Below are 18,457 nucleotides of genomic sequence, written 5' to 3' on the forward strand. Positions count from 1 at the left end.
CTAAACATATGAGATGATATAAAAAGTTCGAGCATTTTAAAGTATACAACAATTATAAACAGTATTTTGCAATACTAAACAACTTTTCTTTTAAGTACGAATATATCTTCAAACTGAAATTAACTAGGCATGAAAAATTACTGCTGACAGCATACTGTATGTCACATAGGCAGGGACATTCAATACTGCAGCAAATGTTAATTTAATGCCCCTGCATTAAATAAGCATTAACATTTAAAATGCTAATTTTTATCTAAACAGATTCTAAGACAAAGAAGAAAAAAATAATGAAAAAATCAAACTTTTATTGCCATAATAAATGTTTTCCATATTGTCGTCTCTCAGGTAATACTTCCTATGAGTAAAAAACACTTTTTTTTTTTAAAGGAGAAGTTTAAACTCATTAAGCTTAAACAACTACAAAAAATAATCAACAGAAAAAAGATAAATCTTGTTACAAGAAACATAATTTTATTAATTTTTGAAAATTTTTAAATTTAATGGAATAGAACAGAATTTGCATAAAAAATATTACTGAATTTTTGCAATAACTCTTAATTGAAGCGCACTGCTAATACCAGTACTTACAGTGAGTCAGCACAAGCCATACTTTACTAATTGGCGACATGCTCATCATTTAGCAAAATAACAAGCGTTTAAAATTACCTGACAGACAATGGTATGTAGATTTCAGTATTACACTATGAGTGACATTTTATGCACAGCTATATCTGGATTGATACGCAAGTGTGTGTGTGTATATATAAAAGAAATCCTTTTGCAATGTCAAAAAAAAATAAAAACTACTCTTGACCTGCAAATTGATGCTTTACCAGTTAGAAAAAAGCTTACTTAACAACATGTTAAAGCAAAGGTACCAAAGAAGTGTCCATTTTTATCACTAAATAATATTAAAAATAGGAAAGATTTTGCTAGAGAGCATGTGGGCATGCCATTTTCAGAATGGCAAAATATTTTTTGGTCATATGAGACCAAAATTAACTTGTTTGGGTCAGATCAGCAAGACCAAAAAAAAAAAGAACATGATTCTAGATATACTGTAAAAACGGTCAAACATGGTGGTGGAAGTATTAAAATATGGGGTTGCTTTTCATATTATGGAGTAGGCCTCCTTTTTTGGATTAATGAAAATATGACCAAAGAAATATACTTAAATATACTGGAGAATGTTATGCTACCATTTGCAGAAGAAAATCTACCTTTGATTTGGTCTATCAACAAGATAATGACCCAAAGCATACAGCGAAGGTAGTAAAAATTTGGTTCCATAATGAGATAATTTGGATTTTGAAGTGGCCAGCCCAATTACCGAACATTAACTCAATAGAAAATCTCTGAGCACACGTAAAAAATAAATTAGGAAAACTTATTAAGACCCAAAATAAAAATGAATGTTGGAAAAACATTTCAATAAGTACATTCCAAAAATTAGTTGATACTATGGCAAAAAGATGTGCAGCAATAATTGCAAATAACGGGTATACACCCAAATATTAATAAATTATGAGTAAATTAAATTTTTAATTATCATTGTTCATTATTTTTAACAAAATATGTATTTAATTTTAATTTACCTCTTTTTTTGCATAATAGATAATCGTAAAAATAAAATATAGTAAATAAATTTTGCTTTGTAATTGCTTCATTACATTAAAAATATTAGTTTATAGTTAAATTAATTATATTATAACTAATTAAATAAATAAGATATATATATATATATTAATTATATTATAACTAATTAAATAAATAAAATATATATATATATATATATATATATATATATATATATATATATATATATATATATATATATATATATATATGAGCACATTTATATATGTGTGTGTAAAGATGCATATTGCATATACTTTTTAAAATATATCTTACATGCATTCCCACTTGTATGGCAAGCATTGCAACATGGGCATCAACTTCAACTTCTGATAACTGAGCATCACGAATTGCTTTCACTGCTGCTGCATTACCCATGTTACCTAAGCACACAAATGCAACATCCAGACGCTTTGTCTTAACGCACATTCGTGCCATATTTTCCCAAACCGATGGACTTAAAAAAAAATAATCATAATTACTCATTTTTATCCATTTTTAAACTTTTTCTTAATCATTAACGCAAAACTTTATTTTTTTATAACTGAAAATACTATTTTATTTCTGGTAATTTGCACAAAACATTTAAACTTCCATTTTTTACAAAAATTAATTGACAAAAAAGATTGCTTCATATTTAGAAGACAATTTACAAGCGCCATACTGAATGAATGATCTTGTTAAGTAGATAAGGAAATTTTTATTTTTAAAATCTATGTTATTAGTAAGAGTCAAATTTAAATTATCTGTCATCAGTACTAAGTAGAAATCTTTTGAAAAAGTAAGTAAAATCTATTTCAAACATTTATTATTTCATTCACATACTTTGTATGTAGTTTTATATACTTTTTATTTTATATTTATTATTCCATTCACATATATTGTAGATAGCATTATATATTTAATATAAAATACAGTAAAATGGGATAAAATATAATAAAGGAAACTACCGATAATTCAAACCTCTTGGGGTGAAAAAAAAAGGGTTCAAGTAAATGTTTGGATTCAACAGGACTTTGAAAATACTTAAGTAGAATTTTGAGTTAAGAGAGAGGATTCCAGTTATCACGAGTTTACTATAGTTTTATTGATCTTTTTTACATAAAAAAAAAAAAACAATTTTTTTTGAAACTGTGCAAACATTAAAATATATTTGAATCTAGTCAAATATATTTTAATGTTTGCTACAGAAACTTTATTTAATTGAAATAAAAAACATTTTATTATATTCCTACATCATAGGAGAATGAAATATGCAAGTCAAAAAACAATTTAAAGAATGCCTAATTAAAAAAAGCAACCAATAATAACAAATTTAAAAAAATACAAGTAATTATCAAAACAAAAAACTTATTCCTGTGATGTCGAGTCATTGAGAGGGTCTAGAGGATGTATTGAGCTATCCCTTGTTCACTTTTTGGTGTAATAAAACCTTTCGTCTTTTACAATTACTTTTGGTATGCATGTTTGACAAAGCCAAATAAAGCATTTTCATTTTTTGCATTTTTACCATTCCCTATTTTGGCTTGTTGCAGCTTTGCCCAAAACTAATTTTACACTAGACTTGTTTTGTTGCTGTTGGAGTCACTGTTGTTCTTGATTTATTTGCTGCTCTTTATCAAAATTAAACTTACGCTGTTTTCAAGCATTCTTTGGCGCTTTTTTGCTATCAGCATCATTCAATCTCTTGAGCATTTTAAGTTTGTTAAGACACCTCCTTTTAAGTCTTCGTACCCCTACATTTTTTCATTTTTTTGTGTGGACATGTTGGATGCATAACATTTGTTGCATAAGCTGTGGCAAACAATTAGGCCAGTTGCAATCACCTATCAACTTCTTTTAAACAGCTTAAAATGCAATACTGAAGATTAGTTGCAGACGAGTTGACTTTAGGCTGATGCTATACAACTTTATGCTGATGTTGGATGTTTTTGATTTTGACGGTTGAGATAATGGTGTTTCAAATAAATTAGCAATTTGTAATTTTGATTTAATGGATTTTATAGATGTTGAGTGAAAATAAATCATTATTTTAAAATCTAATGACTACTTGCATGCATGTAAAAACTTCTCAAGAGATGAAAATTATGTTTGGAGCTGACTAATGCATTCTTTTGATAAATTGCAAAACTTTGTCTCTACAATTTACACTTTGCAGACTAAACTGCAATTTGCACTTAACTCTAATGATATGGCAACATCTAGTGGCTGTAGAATGTGTAACAACTGAACTAGAGAGCAAATTAACAAGATATTATTTTTAATGCTAATAAGTATGACATGAAAGGTAACATGTGTCAAGTGTCCATCTAAAACTAAAATAATAATACATGGATGTATATCTAGATGTTCTCAATATGGTTAGAGTTACCCCAATCTTTAAAAGAGGGGAATTAACAAAACTCAACTCAAAAATTTTAGAAAGATTTTTGTATAATAGAACGTATTACCATCTAACTATAAATAAGATATTATATATTAATAAATGTAAATTTAAAAAAAATAATTTGGCTGAACATGCAATACTTCAACTAACTAGAAGTATTTCAAATTTGTTTAAAAAACCACAATATGGTGGAGAATAACAATATGGTGGAGAATAACAATATGCTGGAGAATTCCAGAAAGATTAAATCCTTTAGATTTTACTAGATACTTTGCTTTTATTTACAATAACGTTCTTTATAAAGCATCAAATTTAACAACAAATGTTTAGTCATTCCACAAACCTTTTTTTAACTGACAATAATTTATCATATTATTTGAAAAAAATGAATAGTGAACTCCATGAAATAGATCCTCTTTTATCCAGTTTTAGAAAAAAAAATCTACTTCAGAATATTCCTTTTCTGTTTATTGATAATACTGAAATAAAGAGAGTCAATGTTAGAAATAATTTAGATGTTTATTTTGATGAAACTCTCATGTGGAAAAATTGAATTAACAATTTAAATAATAAAATAGCTAGAGGTATAAGAATGATATACAAGTCAAGAAATCTCTTAAGTAAAAATGATTTAACAGAATTTTACTACTCATTTGTTCATTGACATATTAATTATGCTAATACTGCATGGGGTGGTGTAAACAAAAGTATACTAGAACCTCTTTATCATTAAAAGAAGCTGCATGCCTTATAAACTTCAAAGACCATTTTAATCATACCAATCCTCTCTTACTTCAAATGAATCTTCTTAATGTAAACAAGCCTAAGGTTTATAATGTTCTTTGCTTTAAAGATAAATGCAAAACCAACACCTCTCGTTCTTCTTCTTACAATTTATACTCACATAAAGAAAAAAAACAAATACTATCTTTGAAATAAAAAGTTTATCTAACAACCTTTTTTGCACAAAAAATTTTTCTAGATCTTTGTATTTCTTATCAAAGAACTTTTTTATGGAACAAAAAAGTTTCGAAACATTTTAATTTTTCTCAATAATGGAATTACAACACATTTAAAACTTAAACAAATATTTTTATCTACTAATAAAATACTTTTATATTTTTAATTTTCATTAAGTAAAATCTTTTTAACTCGCTTCTAAATATTTATATATATGAATTTTGACATTCCACAAAAAAATATAGATTCAACACTATAAACGTGACAAATGTAATTAAAAAACAAAGCTAAGGGTCTTGTTGTCAATACCCTTAGGTTCTTGACAACAAGACCCTTAGGACTTCTATGAGTTTTTCTTTTTTTTATAAACCTATATTATACTTTTATTAACCTATATAATATATTATTGAATTGATTATAATTTTAAACGACAATATTGTACAACATTTAAAGTTTCTTTGATGGCTATTTTTATTCAGTTAAAAATTTAACAATTTATCAAAAAAATTATTTATTTTGTATAAAAATGTTACATCATTTTACTCAGAAAATGATTCTCAACAAAAAATTCAAAAAATATTTGTAAAAAGTTTATTCAATAAATCAATTAAAAGCAACAAATAAACAATGTCATAACTACTTCATTATATTCTTTATCTCATTCTATTCTGTTCTACTTTAATTAATTAAAAAAAGGTTAAATATTAACCTTTTTAAAGAAAAAAAATTATAAAAACTATAAACTGACAAAAATTTAATCTAACAATGTAACAATTACCGAGTTTTTACATCATGTCTAACCTGCATATTATCTTTAGAAGGAAAAACAAAAGCTTCTAATGTTGTGCTATCTAAACTACATAATACTTAAGAATATAAAAAATACTATTGAGCAAAAAGATATTTTACAAATCAAATTTCTGCATGCTTTTATGGGATCTTTATTTAAATTTAAAAAAAAATGTCAGCATAAATAAAAAAGTATATTTTGATAGACTTGATAGCTTTAAAAGCTTCATCCATATTACCAATTGCAGATAAATAGCTGTAACTCATCATGGCTGCTTTAGTTACCAGGTCGCCATTCTCAAATTCTACAAAGTCACGCATTGTTTTTCTTGCCACACATTGATCTCTATGATGACCCTGTCATGTAATTGTTTACTGAACTTATTTAAAATTAATCTTTTTAAACAGAAATCAAAATAAAAAAGTGAAAAATATTAACTTGAAAAATTAATAATTTGATAAAAAAAAATCTTGCTTTTAACAACATACTGATTGAATGAAGTAACAAAAAGGTGTATCAATCCCCAATAACCCTGTACATTAAAAAAAATATATTATTCAAAATAATCTTTTAAATTTTTTCAAATAATGACAAGTGTAATAACAATAACTTGAAATTAACTTGTTAAAGTACCAATTATTGAGGCATAAAAATGATTAACCAAGCTATGGAAAATAATAAGGACATAAAAATGATTGACCTAACTATGGAAAATAATTAGGGCATAAAAATGATTAACCTAACTATAGAAGAGATTAAAAAGTAGAAAATAAAAAATTAGAATAAATTGTTTTTTAAAAAGCTACATTTATGCATGAATTGAAAAGTAAAAATTATCTTATAATTAAAAAATAAACATTTAAAAATGTATGAACTATACATAAAAAAATCTAGCCATAAATCTAAAATAAATGTCATCAACAAAGAAGTAGCAGTCAGGAGGTAAACTTTATCTTTATCTTCTTGTAAGATGTTATAGTTAAAAAGTTTCAAAATTAAAAAAGTATAGAACAATTATTTTCTACTTTTCTGTTTTAAAAAGTTTCTAATAACATTTGTTTAGAGCATATAAAACTTACAATTATAAATAAGATGACAATTAACTGACAGTATTCTAAACTGCTTCAATGAGGTTTATATTATACTTTATAACTAAAAAAAATGCATAAATGGCCCGTTACATGGTGAGTATTAATTTTTGAATAGAGTTTAATAGTTTAATAAAACAAAACAAAGACAAAGTACTTAAATATGTAAAAAGATAATAAAAATTATGGTGTTGTAAGATCCAATTAAAATAAAGTAGTGGACTAATGTAGGTGAAACTCCATCCTCAGGGACACAATATACTTTGTATAATATACTTTATAAATACTTTATTTATTTATAAAGTTTTGGACTTAGAATAACCTAGATAATTTAATGAACACATCTGTATCAGTTTTAGGGCCAAATATTGCTTTGAAAACATCTCTAAACACCTCATGGATGAGGTGCCTGCAAACAAGCATAGTAAATTTTTTTGGAGTTTTTTTTCAAAAAACAAAAACAAAACAGTTAGTCTGTGTAACTAGATGTCCTGCCCTTTCAGCATTTTTTGGTATAGCAAGAAGTTTTTCTACCTCTTTTCCCAAAACAATATTGGTAACTTTTTTCTCTGATCCGCCAGGTATGGCTGGAAACTGTTCTCCATCAACATAAATAATCATCAATATAAATAATAAGATTATCAATATAAATAATCATCTACCTATCCACAAAAAAATTAGCTTTTGAACTTGTGAAAAACTAAAAACAGTTCTAGATCCAACAAAAATTACAAACAGATAGTGAAAACTTAGATTTTAATATAATTTAACTTATACTTTAATATAATTTGATCTATTTTTTGAAAAAAGATATTGATCACTCTTAAACAGACAAGAGCTGTATTTCCAACAGTATATAATATATATATATATATATATATATATATATATATATATATATACACATATATATATACACATATATATACACACACACACAGATATATACATCTATATATATATATATATATATATATATATATATATATATATGTATATGCATGTAAGTATGTATGCATGTATGTATGCATGCATATATGTATGTATGTATGTATGTATGTATGTATGTATGTATGTATGTATGTATGTATGTATGTATGTATGTATGTATGTATGTATGTATGTATGTATGTATGTATGTATGTATGTATGTATGTATGTATGTATGTATGTATGTATGTATGTATGTATGTATGTATGTATGTATGTATGTATGTATGTATGTATGTATGTATGTATGTATGTATGTATGTATGCATGTATGTATGTATATGTTGTTTTACAATATAAAATTCAAAAAAAAAATTGAATTAAAAGCTACCAGTATAACTAGGATCTATTTTAAAATGATCTTGGACAACCAAGCCATATTTAGGACAGCTAAACATTGTAACAATTAATGAATTCTAAAGTCAAAAAGTTATTAAAAATTATTCTCATAAAAGTATAACAATTTAACTATCTATAATAGTTTTAACTATCTATAATAGTTTTAACTATCTATAATAGTTTTAACTATCTATAATAGTTTTAACTATCTATAATAGTTTTAACTATTTAGTTATAATAGTTTCATTAGTAAATTTAATAAACATTTTAATATTTTTGAAAAACATCAAAAGAATTAAAAAATAAGAATAAAATAGATAAAAAGGAGAAAATAAAATAAAAACAAATCCTAAAGATAAAAACAATATTTAAGGAGGCGAATAAAAAATTCTAAAAATTACATTATCATAAAGATCTTTTTCAATACTTGTTTCTTCTTGGTTAATAGAACTCATTCGAACTGTCTCACATACTAAAAGTTTTGGCTCAATAGAATCCCAAAATACTGATTTAGGCACATAACCTAAAACATAATAAAGGATTAAAAATATATATGATGTATGTTTGGAAACACAGTGCAAAATAAGGTAAGCCCATTAAAGCATTTAGATCAGCTACTGAAAAAAATACATTTACTGATTTATTCAAACATTTAACAACTTTGTTAAAAAAAGACTTTATTCAGATGGTTTAGGTGAAATTGCTTTTTAATATAAGTAATATAATTTTGAGATTAAAAATTTATTTTATACATAGATATTAATGGTCAACACTCTAAACCCATTAGTAGATGTGTGTACTTGCCTAATACTACTTTCTACTTAATATACAAAATCCTGCTGCCCCCCAACCCCAACATTAATCTAAGTACTTAATAAAACATATAAAAGTAGTAAAAACCTTTGATAGCATCTGTTAGCTGTTGTTGTGTAGCTAATAAATCATCAAGTAATTCGTAGTTACTTTCTCCAGACATAAAATTGAAAGATTGAATTTTATCACTCTCTACTTCCCACACATACAAAACAGGGGCAGTGATATAGTTGCTCTAGTAAAAAAGCAAACCTTTATAAACTAATTTAAAAAAAATTCAAACAAAAAGAATGAAGACTAAAAATTTCAAAAAATACAAAAAAATGTTTTAAACAAATGTTTCTAATAAGGGCTGGATCTTGAAACAAACAGACCGCCATTGTGATTTTTATTTTTATTATTGTGGATCTTGAATTTTTGCAAATTTGTGAGTCTTAGGGACCTTTTCAATTAATGTGCTTGTATGCTGAGCTCATGCCACCAGACATCTATGCAAATTATTTTGTGTTAGAAAAAAATTACACTCATTCTTATTTACAAATAAATTGCTAGTAGTAATAAAGTGATAATAAATTTCTTTTATTTTAGAATTTTTTTTTTTAGAAAAAAAGATTTCATTTTTTTAAAAAAATGAAATCTTTTTGTTAAGAAAACAGAACACTTCTTAATTCAAAATTTTGTAATTGAATCTCTATATTCAGAGATTTGGCAAATTTGCTTTCAAAATCGTATTTAGATATCTGACCTATCGTTGATTGTAAATTTTAAACAACTACAATCATCTTTAATCACTTTATTAATAATATTCATTGGAAAAGATAAGTTTTAGGAAATAGTTCTTTGAGTCATATCCATTTGAGAACAAAAATTGGTAATATTTTTTCTTACATAATTATGTTAATTCTATCACTTGGAATTTAACCAGTTCTATTTTATTTGAAAAGCTTTAAATTATTCATACAAAGATTTTCATGCTGTTGAAAAAAAACCATCGAAAACATCACCATCCAAAAACAACCATCAACTTCAAAAGATTTATCATCAAAAAATCCTTTACGTTTAATTAGTTAGAGACTCAACTAAACTTTTAAACGTTAAACTAAACTTATATTTGCACTATCGTTATTCAACAAGACGCTCAATACTTTATTACATAAAGTATTGAGTGTCTTGTTGATTATTTAAGTCTTATGATAATAGTCTTAAATAGCAATTTCATTAAAACAATTATTATTCTTTACTTCAGTTACACTTTTTTTTAACAAGAAAAATTTATTAAATTTTTTTCTAAAACTTATTTCCCAAACAAATCAAAGGGTTTAGTATTATTTTATGCATCTTTAAAATTAGCATGTTCCGATTCTAATCATTTGCTCAAATTTTTACTTTATTTTATTCAAATTTTTATTTTATTTTATTAATATTAACAAACAACTTAAAACAAAAGCAACAAATTTAGCAAAAAGCAAAACTTGGTTTCACTACTTAAAGCAACTAAAATCTATTAAGTAATTCCCTGACTTTGCAACAGTGTTGCATAATATTAAATGACCAACTTTCGTCATCTTTTGGGCAAATTTTATTGAATGGTCTTTTATTTCTTTCTGTCTCTGTCATATCAAATGCTCGACACATTTATTTTAGTTTTTTTTTTAAAATTTTGAGAACTTAAACCAACACTGACATGAAAATAAAAAAAATTGAGATTGACTTTGATAGTGAGGTTAATTAAAAGAAAAAAAACAAACAATAACATAGTGAAGTTATACAAAACGAAAAAAAATCATAGTTTAGTAGAGATAATATAATAGAGATAAATTAAAGAAAAAAATGAAACAGACTCATAACATGGCGACATCAATTAAATGACAAAAATCAAACTCATAACATGGTGACATTATTAAAAAGAAAAAATAAACTCATAACTTTAAAACATTTTAAAAACAAATAATGTCTGAACCTGGTTTAGATAAATATGAATTAAACTAACAAGTCAGGACTTCATGTGCCAGCATAAATAAGGCAAATTCAGTTTTTTAAAGCTAATGTTTGAGATTATCAAGCAAAAAAGAAAAGCAAAAGAAACTATTTATTGCTTTACTACCAAAAAAAAATCAAGAATCTGACTCATACATTATGCAACTTAAAATCATGCAAAAATAATAATTATAAAAATTATGCAAAATAAAAAATAAAAACTAACTGACAAGGAATGGAAAACAGTCAAAAATGGTCAAAAATTGCATGACCTAATTTATCGACGACCTCTTTATTGTTAGCTTTTAATTCATCTTTGATCAATGACCAATGGCTTAATCTGGTCTCTTCAGAGTAAAACTAAAAGTTGCAAGAACAATACCTCTGTAAGATAAACGATAAAAATTGCCTAAATATATGAACAAAAAATTCCTATTTAGCTTAAAAAACAATGTTTTTTTTAAAGAACTTTTATAAATATTTAACATTGAGTTATGATACAACACTATTTTTTAATTTTTTGCAAACAAATAAATATATCTTTTACATTAGTTTTTATTTCCTACTAAATAGTGTATTTTTTAATCTTTTACAAACATGCAGATCCAAATAACTTGTACTTCAAAAGAAATATTTGATTGTATTTTTTTAACAAATAATTAAAAAGCTTGACTTTGAATTCAGAGATTGAATTAAGAGATTTTAGATCAGGATGTAGTTTGTTCCATGAGGTAATAGATTGAAATTTAATGGATTTATTTCTGTATTTAGCAGAGTGGTGTTTTGGAATAACTAAGTTTATGCTACTGATGGAGCGAACTATTTGTACTTGTAAAGAAATTGTTGAATGATAGGGGAAGGTTTTAGTGATGATAACTCCAGACAAATTAGCAGTTAAAAATTATCACAAGGTCGCTTAATTTTAAAATATTGGAAATTAGGTATACCACAATAGATTTATAGTTATTGTACTGAAAATATATTATTTTCAAAGCTTTATTTTGGAGATGAGACAACCTTAAAATGATTTTCTTATAGGATTGTCCCCATACTTGACATGCATATCTAAGATGGGACCCAAAAATAGCAAGATATACATTTAGCAGAGTTTCTAGATTTACATAATGGCGGACTTTGGCTAGCATTCCATTAGATCTGCTGAGTTTCATTGCTAAGTCATTCAGATGGCCTTGAAAAGAAAGATTAGAATCAATTTTAATCCCAAGATACTTAATAGAGTCTAAAGGATTAATTTTTTGTCCGCTAAGCCTGAAATTTATGTGCTTATTAATTAGTGCCAGATTGGATTTAAAGATGATCAGCTCTGTTTAGTTAGAATTGAGAGAAAGTATATTAGAACGAAGCCACTGAACAAGATTTCCAAGATCATGATTAATATATTTGTTGATTTTTTTAAGTGATTTTTCAACCAGTAGCATGTTAGTATCATCAGCAAAATGGTAAGCAGTTGCAAATTTAAAAGAAGTATTTAAGTCATTAATAAAAAGAAAAAAAAGAAGTGGTCCTAAAACGGAACCTTGTAAGATGCCATTTGAGCAATTCTGAAAATCAGATTTAGTGCCATTAATGGAAACAAAATGTGTTCTGTTATGGAGACATGAAGTAAATCATTTGAGTGGGATGCCTCTGATTCCATAGTATTCCAATTTTGTGAGAAGGATGGAGTGATCCACAGTATCAAAAGCTTTTTGCAAATCTATAAACACCCCACATGCAAAGTGCCTATTATCTAGAGCTTTTCTAATCTTCTCAGTAATTTTAATAAGTGCGAGGATTGTGGAATGTTTGCTTCGAAATCCATATTGATGTTGGTACAAGCATTTAAATTTTTCTTGAAACTTGAATAGCCTGTTATGCATAGTCTTCACAAAAAGTTTGCTTAGGTTGGAAAAAAGAGAAATGGGTCGATAGTTAGAAAAGTCTGGTAAGGAGCCTTTTTTATAAATTGGAATGACTTTAGCTACTTAAAAAACTTCAGGGAATTTGCCACTTTTAAAAGAATTATTTATAATAATGCTAAGAGGTTTGGAGATTTTGTGAAAAGTAAGTTTAAGAAAAAATGTAGGTATGCTGTTAGGTCCTTAACTTTTACCACTTTTAAGAGCATTATTAATAAGACTAGATACCTCATCTTCACTCAAAGGGTCAATAAAAAAAGAATTAGCTTTAGGCAAATTAAGAAAGTCACTATAAGTACGTTTTGATGGCATGATTTTATTGAGTACTTTTTCACGAATAGAGACAAAGTAGATATTAGATATATTTGAAACAGTGGCATGGTCTGTGATGATATTTTCGTTCAGATTTAGCTGAGTAGGTGTTTTATGTAATGATGCTTTAATATTTATGATATCTTTTATGCCTTTCCATGCATTTTTTATGTTGTTCATGTTGTTATTAAAATATATTATGTAGTACGATTTTTTACTACTTTTTAATAAGTTGCTAATTTTATTTCTATAAAATTTAAATTTTGTGAAAAGTTCATTTTTAGTATTAATGTTTTTACATCTTGCAAATTTTTTATAGAGTTTATTTTTTACAGAAATAGATTTAAGTAAGCCTTTAGAGATCCAGGATTTAGATTTAAGTTTGATTTGATTTTTAGTCAAAGTTTTATAGGGGGCACATTGGTCTAAAACTTTATTAAATGATTTTAAAAATTGATTGATGGATTCATTAATATTGTCATCATTTTTAATCATAAGCTCCCAGTTGATTTTAAAAATTTCTTGAATAAATTTGTTAAAGTCAAATTTTTTTAGACATCATCTTGAAATTTTAACTTTGTTTTGTTGGTTGGATGTGCCAGCAACACAGACAAATTGTGCCACTTGATCCGAGATAGAAATAGTTAGGTTACCTGAGTGACTTCAGTGACTCAACAGCTTTTAAACTATAATTATAAGTTAATATAATGCTTTTTAACGAATTTGTTTTGAATAGTGATGAAAAGTTTTCATTAAAATATAGAATTTCTAAAAAAATATTGCCTTACAGTCTAATTTCCATGTGATAATTAAACATTTTTAGCTTTTAGTTCAGTGATGCAACCTAATTTTTGTAGATGTATTTGTGACAAAAAAACACTTGAATTATTTTTAAAGAGTAAAAGCTTTTTTACTCAAGACATTTATATAATCTCTAAGACTATTTCTAAACAAAAATATGGATATGTTTTGTTTAAAATGTTGCAACAGCTTGCCCTTAAGGTTTACTCACTTTTTCGAATAATAAAAAAAAAGCTGCTATCATTCATCAAATTTATTTACTCGGTTTAAATATTTTCTACTCAAAATTTATTTTAACAACAATTTTAAGGTGTTTAAACTAAAATTAAAGAAAAATTTTTTTTAGGAAAAATAAACTTTTTATACACAAAAACTACCTCTTCCATTGTGGAACTAGCCATACATACATACATATATATATATATATATATATATATATATATATATATATATATATATATATATATATATATATATATATATATATATATATATATATATATATATATATCGATCTCCCAGAAATTCTTACATCTAAAGTGCTATTGTTTGCTGATGTACTACCATTCATTCTTGTCTTGATAAGAACCCAACACTCTCTCATTGCTTGGAGGGGACTTTGAACTGGAAAAGGTTCTCACTTCTACTACGGCATGGGCTCCAGTGGCTAATGAAGATAAAACTCAATTTTTTTTAGCTAATTGTTATTGCAGCAATCTGGATCTTCCTATATTTATGAACGGTTATGTACTCGAGGCATCTACCCATTGTCTTCTCTAACTTCAAATCTTTTTTAAAAAACCATATATCAAATCAATTGCAAAATTAGCTTCTAACATGCTAAGGTTGCATCTCTTTATCATGCTTGCCACTCTCCTACTTCGGGTTCTATTCTTTGTCTCTATAAATCTCAAATTCTTTCTTGTATGGAATACTGTTGCCATATCTGTAGCGGATCTTCAAATGAGGCTCTTTCACTTTTAAACCATTGTCAAATCTTTAATATTGCTTCTTTTTCTCTTTTATATACTATTTTTAATACTACAATGGGTGCTGCTCTAAAGAGTCAACGCCTCTTGTGCCATCTACTAAAATTTACTCTTAATTTATAATTCTCATCATTTAATTAAGTGTTATCCTTTTACTGTGAATATTCCTAAGTGCTCCGAAAATCCTAGTTTGTCTAGTTTTTTTCCTCAAACTTCATTTTTTTGGAATTTGCTTACTTCATCTTATTTTCCTGATTCATATAATTTGCAACCTTTTAAGTTGCCTGTTAATTGTTATCTTGTTTATAAACCTCATCTTTTCTCTTCCAGTGGTTGCTTTTGGCCTTGTTGCAAGTGAAGATGTTTAAAAAATTATTTTTTTCTCGCTTCAAGCACTATATATCTTATACTGATAAGAAATAAATATATATATATATATATATATATATATATATATATTAGGGATATGACTTTTTAATTTTTTTTCAAATAAAATGTTTCCTGTATCATAAATCGATGAACTTTTACCTAAAATCATGGAAAAAGGCCCAAAAAGCTTTCTGCAACAAAAAAAGGTCACCCCCAAAATAAAAATTTGATTTACCATTTTTATACATTCATTTTTGACCGATGTTTTAATCTTAAGCTTAATTCTCAGCTTAATTCTATTTATTTCATTATTTTGTTATGAATTTATAAATATAACGCCACACGTTACCATGGCAACGAAACGGCCGTGTGCCGGCAAATACTTGGAATTGTTATGTGATGACGTCATTGTGTTACCACGGTGATATAGACGACTGTAACAGACTGTAGAAGATTATAGAACTTAGTAGAACATTCTGGAAGCTCTAAATAATTATATAAGCGAGCTGCTGTCAGAGCTCAGTGTTGATAATGTGAATAGTTCTATGAAGTACTCTGCGTGTAACTGAGCTAATAAGGAACTACTGTAGCGAACTAAAGACGCTGTAAGTGTACGAAGTAGGAGTCACATTTCGTTAGGACGACTGGATTATCGAACTGTTATCAACATTGACTGGATTATCGAACTATAATTGGATTACTATACAGTTAAAGTATTTTATTATTATTGTTTTACTGAAATCAATATTTACGCTCAGCTATCCAAAGTCGTAACAATATTATATGATGTCTCACAAAAAGTTATACCACAGTACCAAAGAACAAGAAGACTTGGACTAAAAATTTGGTGAGATTTCAAGAGTCACACAGAAGAAGAGGAAGCGTGGCTGTAGAAGAACATTCACTCGATGAAAAATCCAGAATACCACTTCAATTGCAGATCGTAGGAAGATACCAGTTTCTCGGAGCATATGTTAAAGGAAGAAAAGAACGATAGACCAAATTTCTAAGGAAATTACAAAATTGTGGGACAATAAAATCAAATCTTCCACGTGTCTGATCAAGTGATAAGAGCAAAGCTTATGAAGGTGCTGAAGGTCTATGATGAATGTGTCAAGCGTGGAAAATATGATGTTCTCAATGCATTATTTGGCATCACGAAAGTGAATGGCCAGTGGTTATCCTCGGAAGATAAACGTCTATACCACCTACAAAAAGAAAATAAAGGACAGGTGGGGTAAATTTAACAGGACAAGTGGCAAGTAAAGAAACCATTCACCCTTCCAAGAGAAGGAAAGTCCAGTCTGGAACAGCAATACCTTCCACATCACAAGTCCTGTCTTACCACAGACAGTGGTACTGAATCTGAAAACTGCAAAAGTAAGAGTGAAGATGATGAAGACGACGACGGTGATAAAGACGATGATGAGGACACTCAAGAAAAAAACTAGAAAGCACTACAAAAGTAAATTTGCTGTAAGTATGGTTACATCAAGTGGAGTTTCCACAAAGAAAGCTGCTAAAATATGCAATGTATTATCACAACAAGGTATTGATATTCCAACTCCAAGTCAATCAGCAATTTACAAGTCCATATTCAAAGAGGCAGGTAAATTAAAAAAAGAAATGATACAACAACTTAAAAATGGAACAGTGGTCCTTACACTTTGACGGCAAACGAATAGATGATAAGGAATATCAGGTAGTTGTACTTCAGAATGAAATAAATCTGACGGTAATTATGTACTGCGTTTAAAAGATGGCAAAGCTGAAACTGTTGCTGAAAAAATTGCCAAACTTATTGATGAATACAATTTGTGGAATTCAATTAAGATGATCATTACTGATACAACAAACGTCAATACTGGGAAGAGAAATGGAGTTGGTGTGAAGTTGCCACGGATGTGTAAATGAAAGGGTGTCACAATACCACAATTTATCGGTTGTCAGCATCACGTACTAGACAGGATTCTCCGTCTGGTGATGGACGAAGAACTTGGGGGTGATACCAAATCTCCAAATATTTGAATACCCATTTGTGTCTGAACTGTTGAATAAGTATGATGAACTGAAGGATAAGTTTGTGAATGGAACTGTAGAAATTCTTGATAAATCAGGGTGGAGAGACGATATGAAGTTTTTGTACCATTTAACAAGAGTGTTTAGGTTTATGAAGAACAAGAGAACTTCCCTCTGATTCACTTTCAGAACATTCCTAATATGAGCAATGCCAGATGGAACTCAAGAGCCATTCTCGCCATTCTGGCGTTCATTCTTATGCCTGAAGCGAGAAAGAATTTGGGAGAAGGTTTGCAGGTTCATTTCATATGAGTGGGCAGAACATTGGTTTAGTAGTCAAAAGTACAATGACAATGACTTCAAGAATTTATCTGATGTATTGAAGCCTTACAAAAAGGCATTGCAGTCATTCAAAAATCACTGGAAGAAAGAGCCATCCGTCATCGACATACCACGAAGTAATCAGATAGCTGAACGTGCAATCAAGGTGATGCAAGACCTGTATGCTTCCTGCAGAAAGAAAGACAAACTGCAACTTCGATTCATTCTAAGTAATAAGCGCTAGACTCTTTATGAGATGTGAGCATCATGTGGCCCATGATGCAAGACAGTAGGCCTATAGACACAGACAGTTATGTATATTGTTGTACTAGACGCTTTGATACTGTTAATTTTGTAATACTTGTATAATTATATATCACATAATGTTTTTTGTTATATCACAGTACATGTTGCATAAATAAATAAAATAACAACAGGAGTATGACTCTTACAACATCTTCAGCCTTTAATATTCATTTACTGTACAAAAGTGTACCTATTGAAAATTCGATTTTTTGGTTTTGGGGTGACCTTTTTTCAAAATATGTCAAAATGAAACATCTATTCGTTCTTTTTACATAAAAGTTCATTGAATTACGGTACAGGCCTAGTAGGTTGCAAAAAAGTCATATCCCTAATATATATATATATATATATATATATATATATATATATATATATATATATATATATATATATATATATATAAATTATTGACCATATAATATTGATTTCTTTTAAAGGTATTT

The 18,457-nt window shown here is 27.3% G+C and overlaps 1 protein-coding gene across 1 annotated transcript; it reads right to left on the reverse strand.

The window, feature by feature from the left end:
- Positions 1-5,932: 5,932 nt before the first annotated feature.
- LOC136083446 (intraflagellar transport protein 140 homolog) lies at positions 5,933-13,389 on the reverse strand. The gene is made up of 6 exons (XM_065802846.1): positions 13,126-13,389; positions 9,089-9,236; positions 8,590-8,711; positions 8,181-8,265; positions 6,260-6,303; positions 5,933-6,127 (listed from the first exon to the last, which is right to left on the reverse strand). The coding sequence occupies exons 1-6, from the start codon at positions 13,387-13,389 to the stop codon at positions 5,933-5,935; spliced, it is 858 nt and encodes a 285-aa protein (XP_065658918.1).
- Between the last annotated feature and the right edge of the window lie 5,068 nt (positions 13,390-18,457).

Source organism: Hydra vulgaris, chromosome 08 (genome assembly GCF_038396675.1).
Source record: "Hydra vulgaris chromosome 08, alternate assembly HydraT2T_AEP".
Lineage (NCBI taxonomy): Eukaryota > Metazoa > Cnidaria > Hydrozoa > Anthoathecata > Hydridae > Hydra > Hydra vulgaris.

Coding starts and splice junctions, on each gene's coding strand:
- LOC136083446 (XM_065802846.1), bottom strand. CDS start 13,389: ATGAACAACATAAAAAATGCATGGAAAGGCATAAAAGATATCATAAAT. Junction 8,712..9,088: donor GCTAACAGATGCTATCAAAG/GTTTTTACTACT, acceptor ATTATGTTTTAG/GTTATGTGCCTAAATCAGTA. Junction 8,266..8,589: donor AAAAAGATCTTTATGATAAT/GTAATTTTTAGA, acceptor TTTTGACTTTAG/AATTCATTAATTGTTACAAT.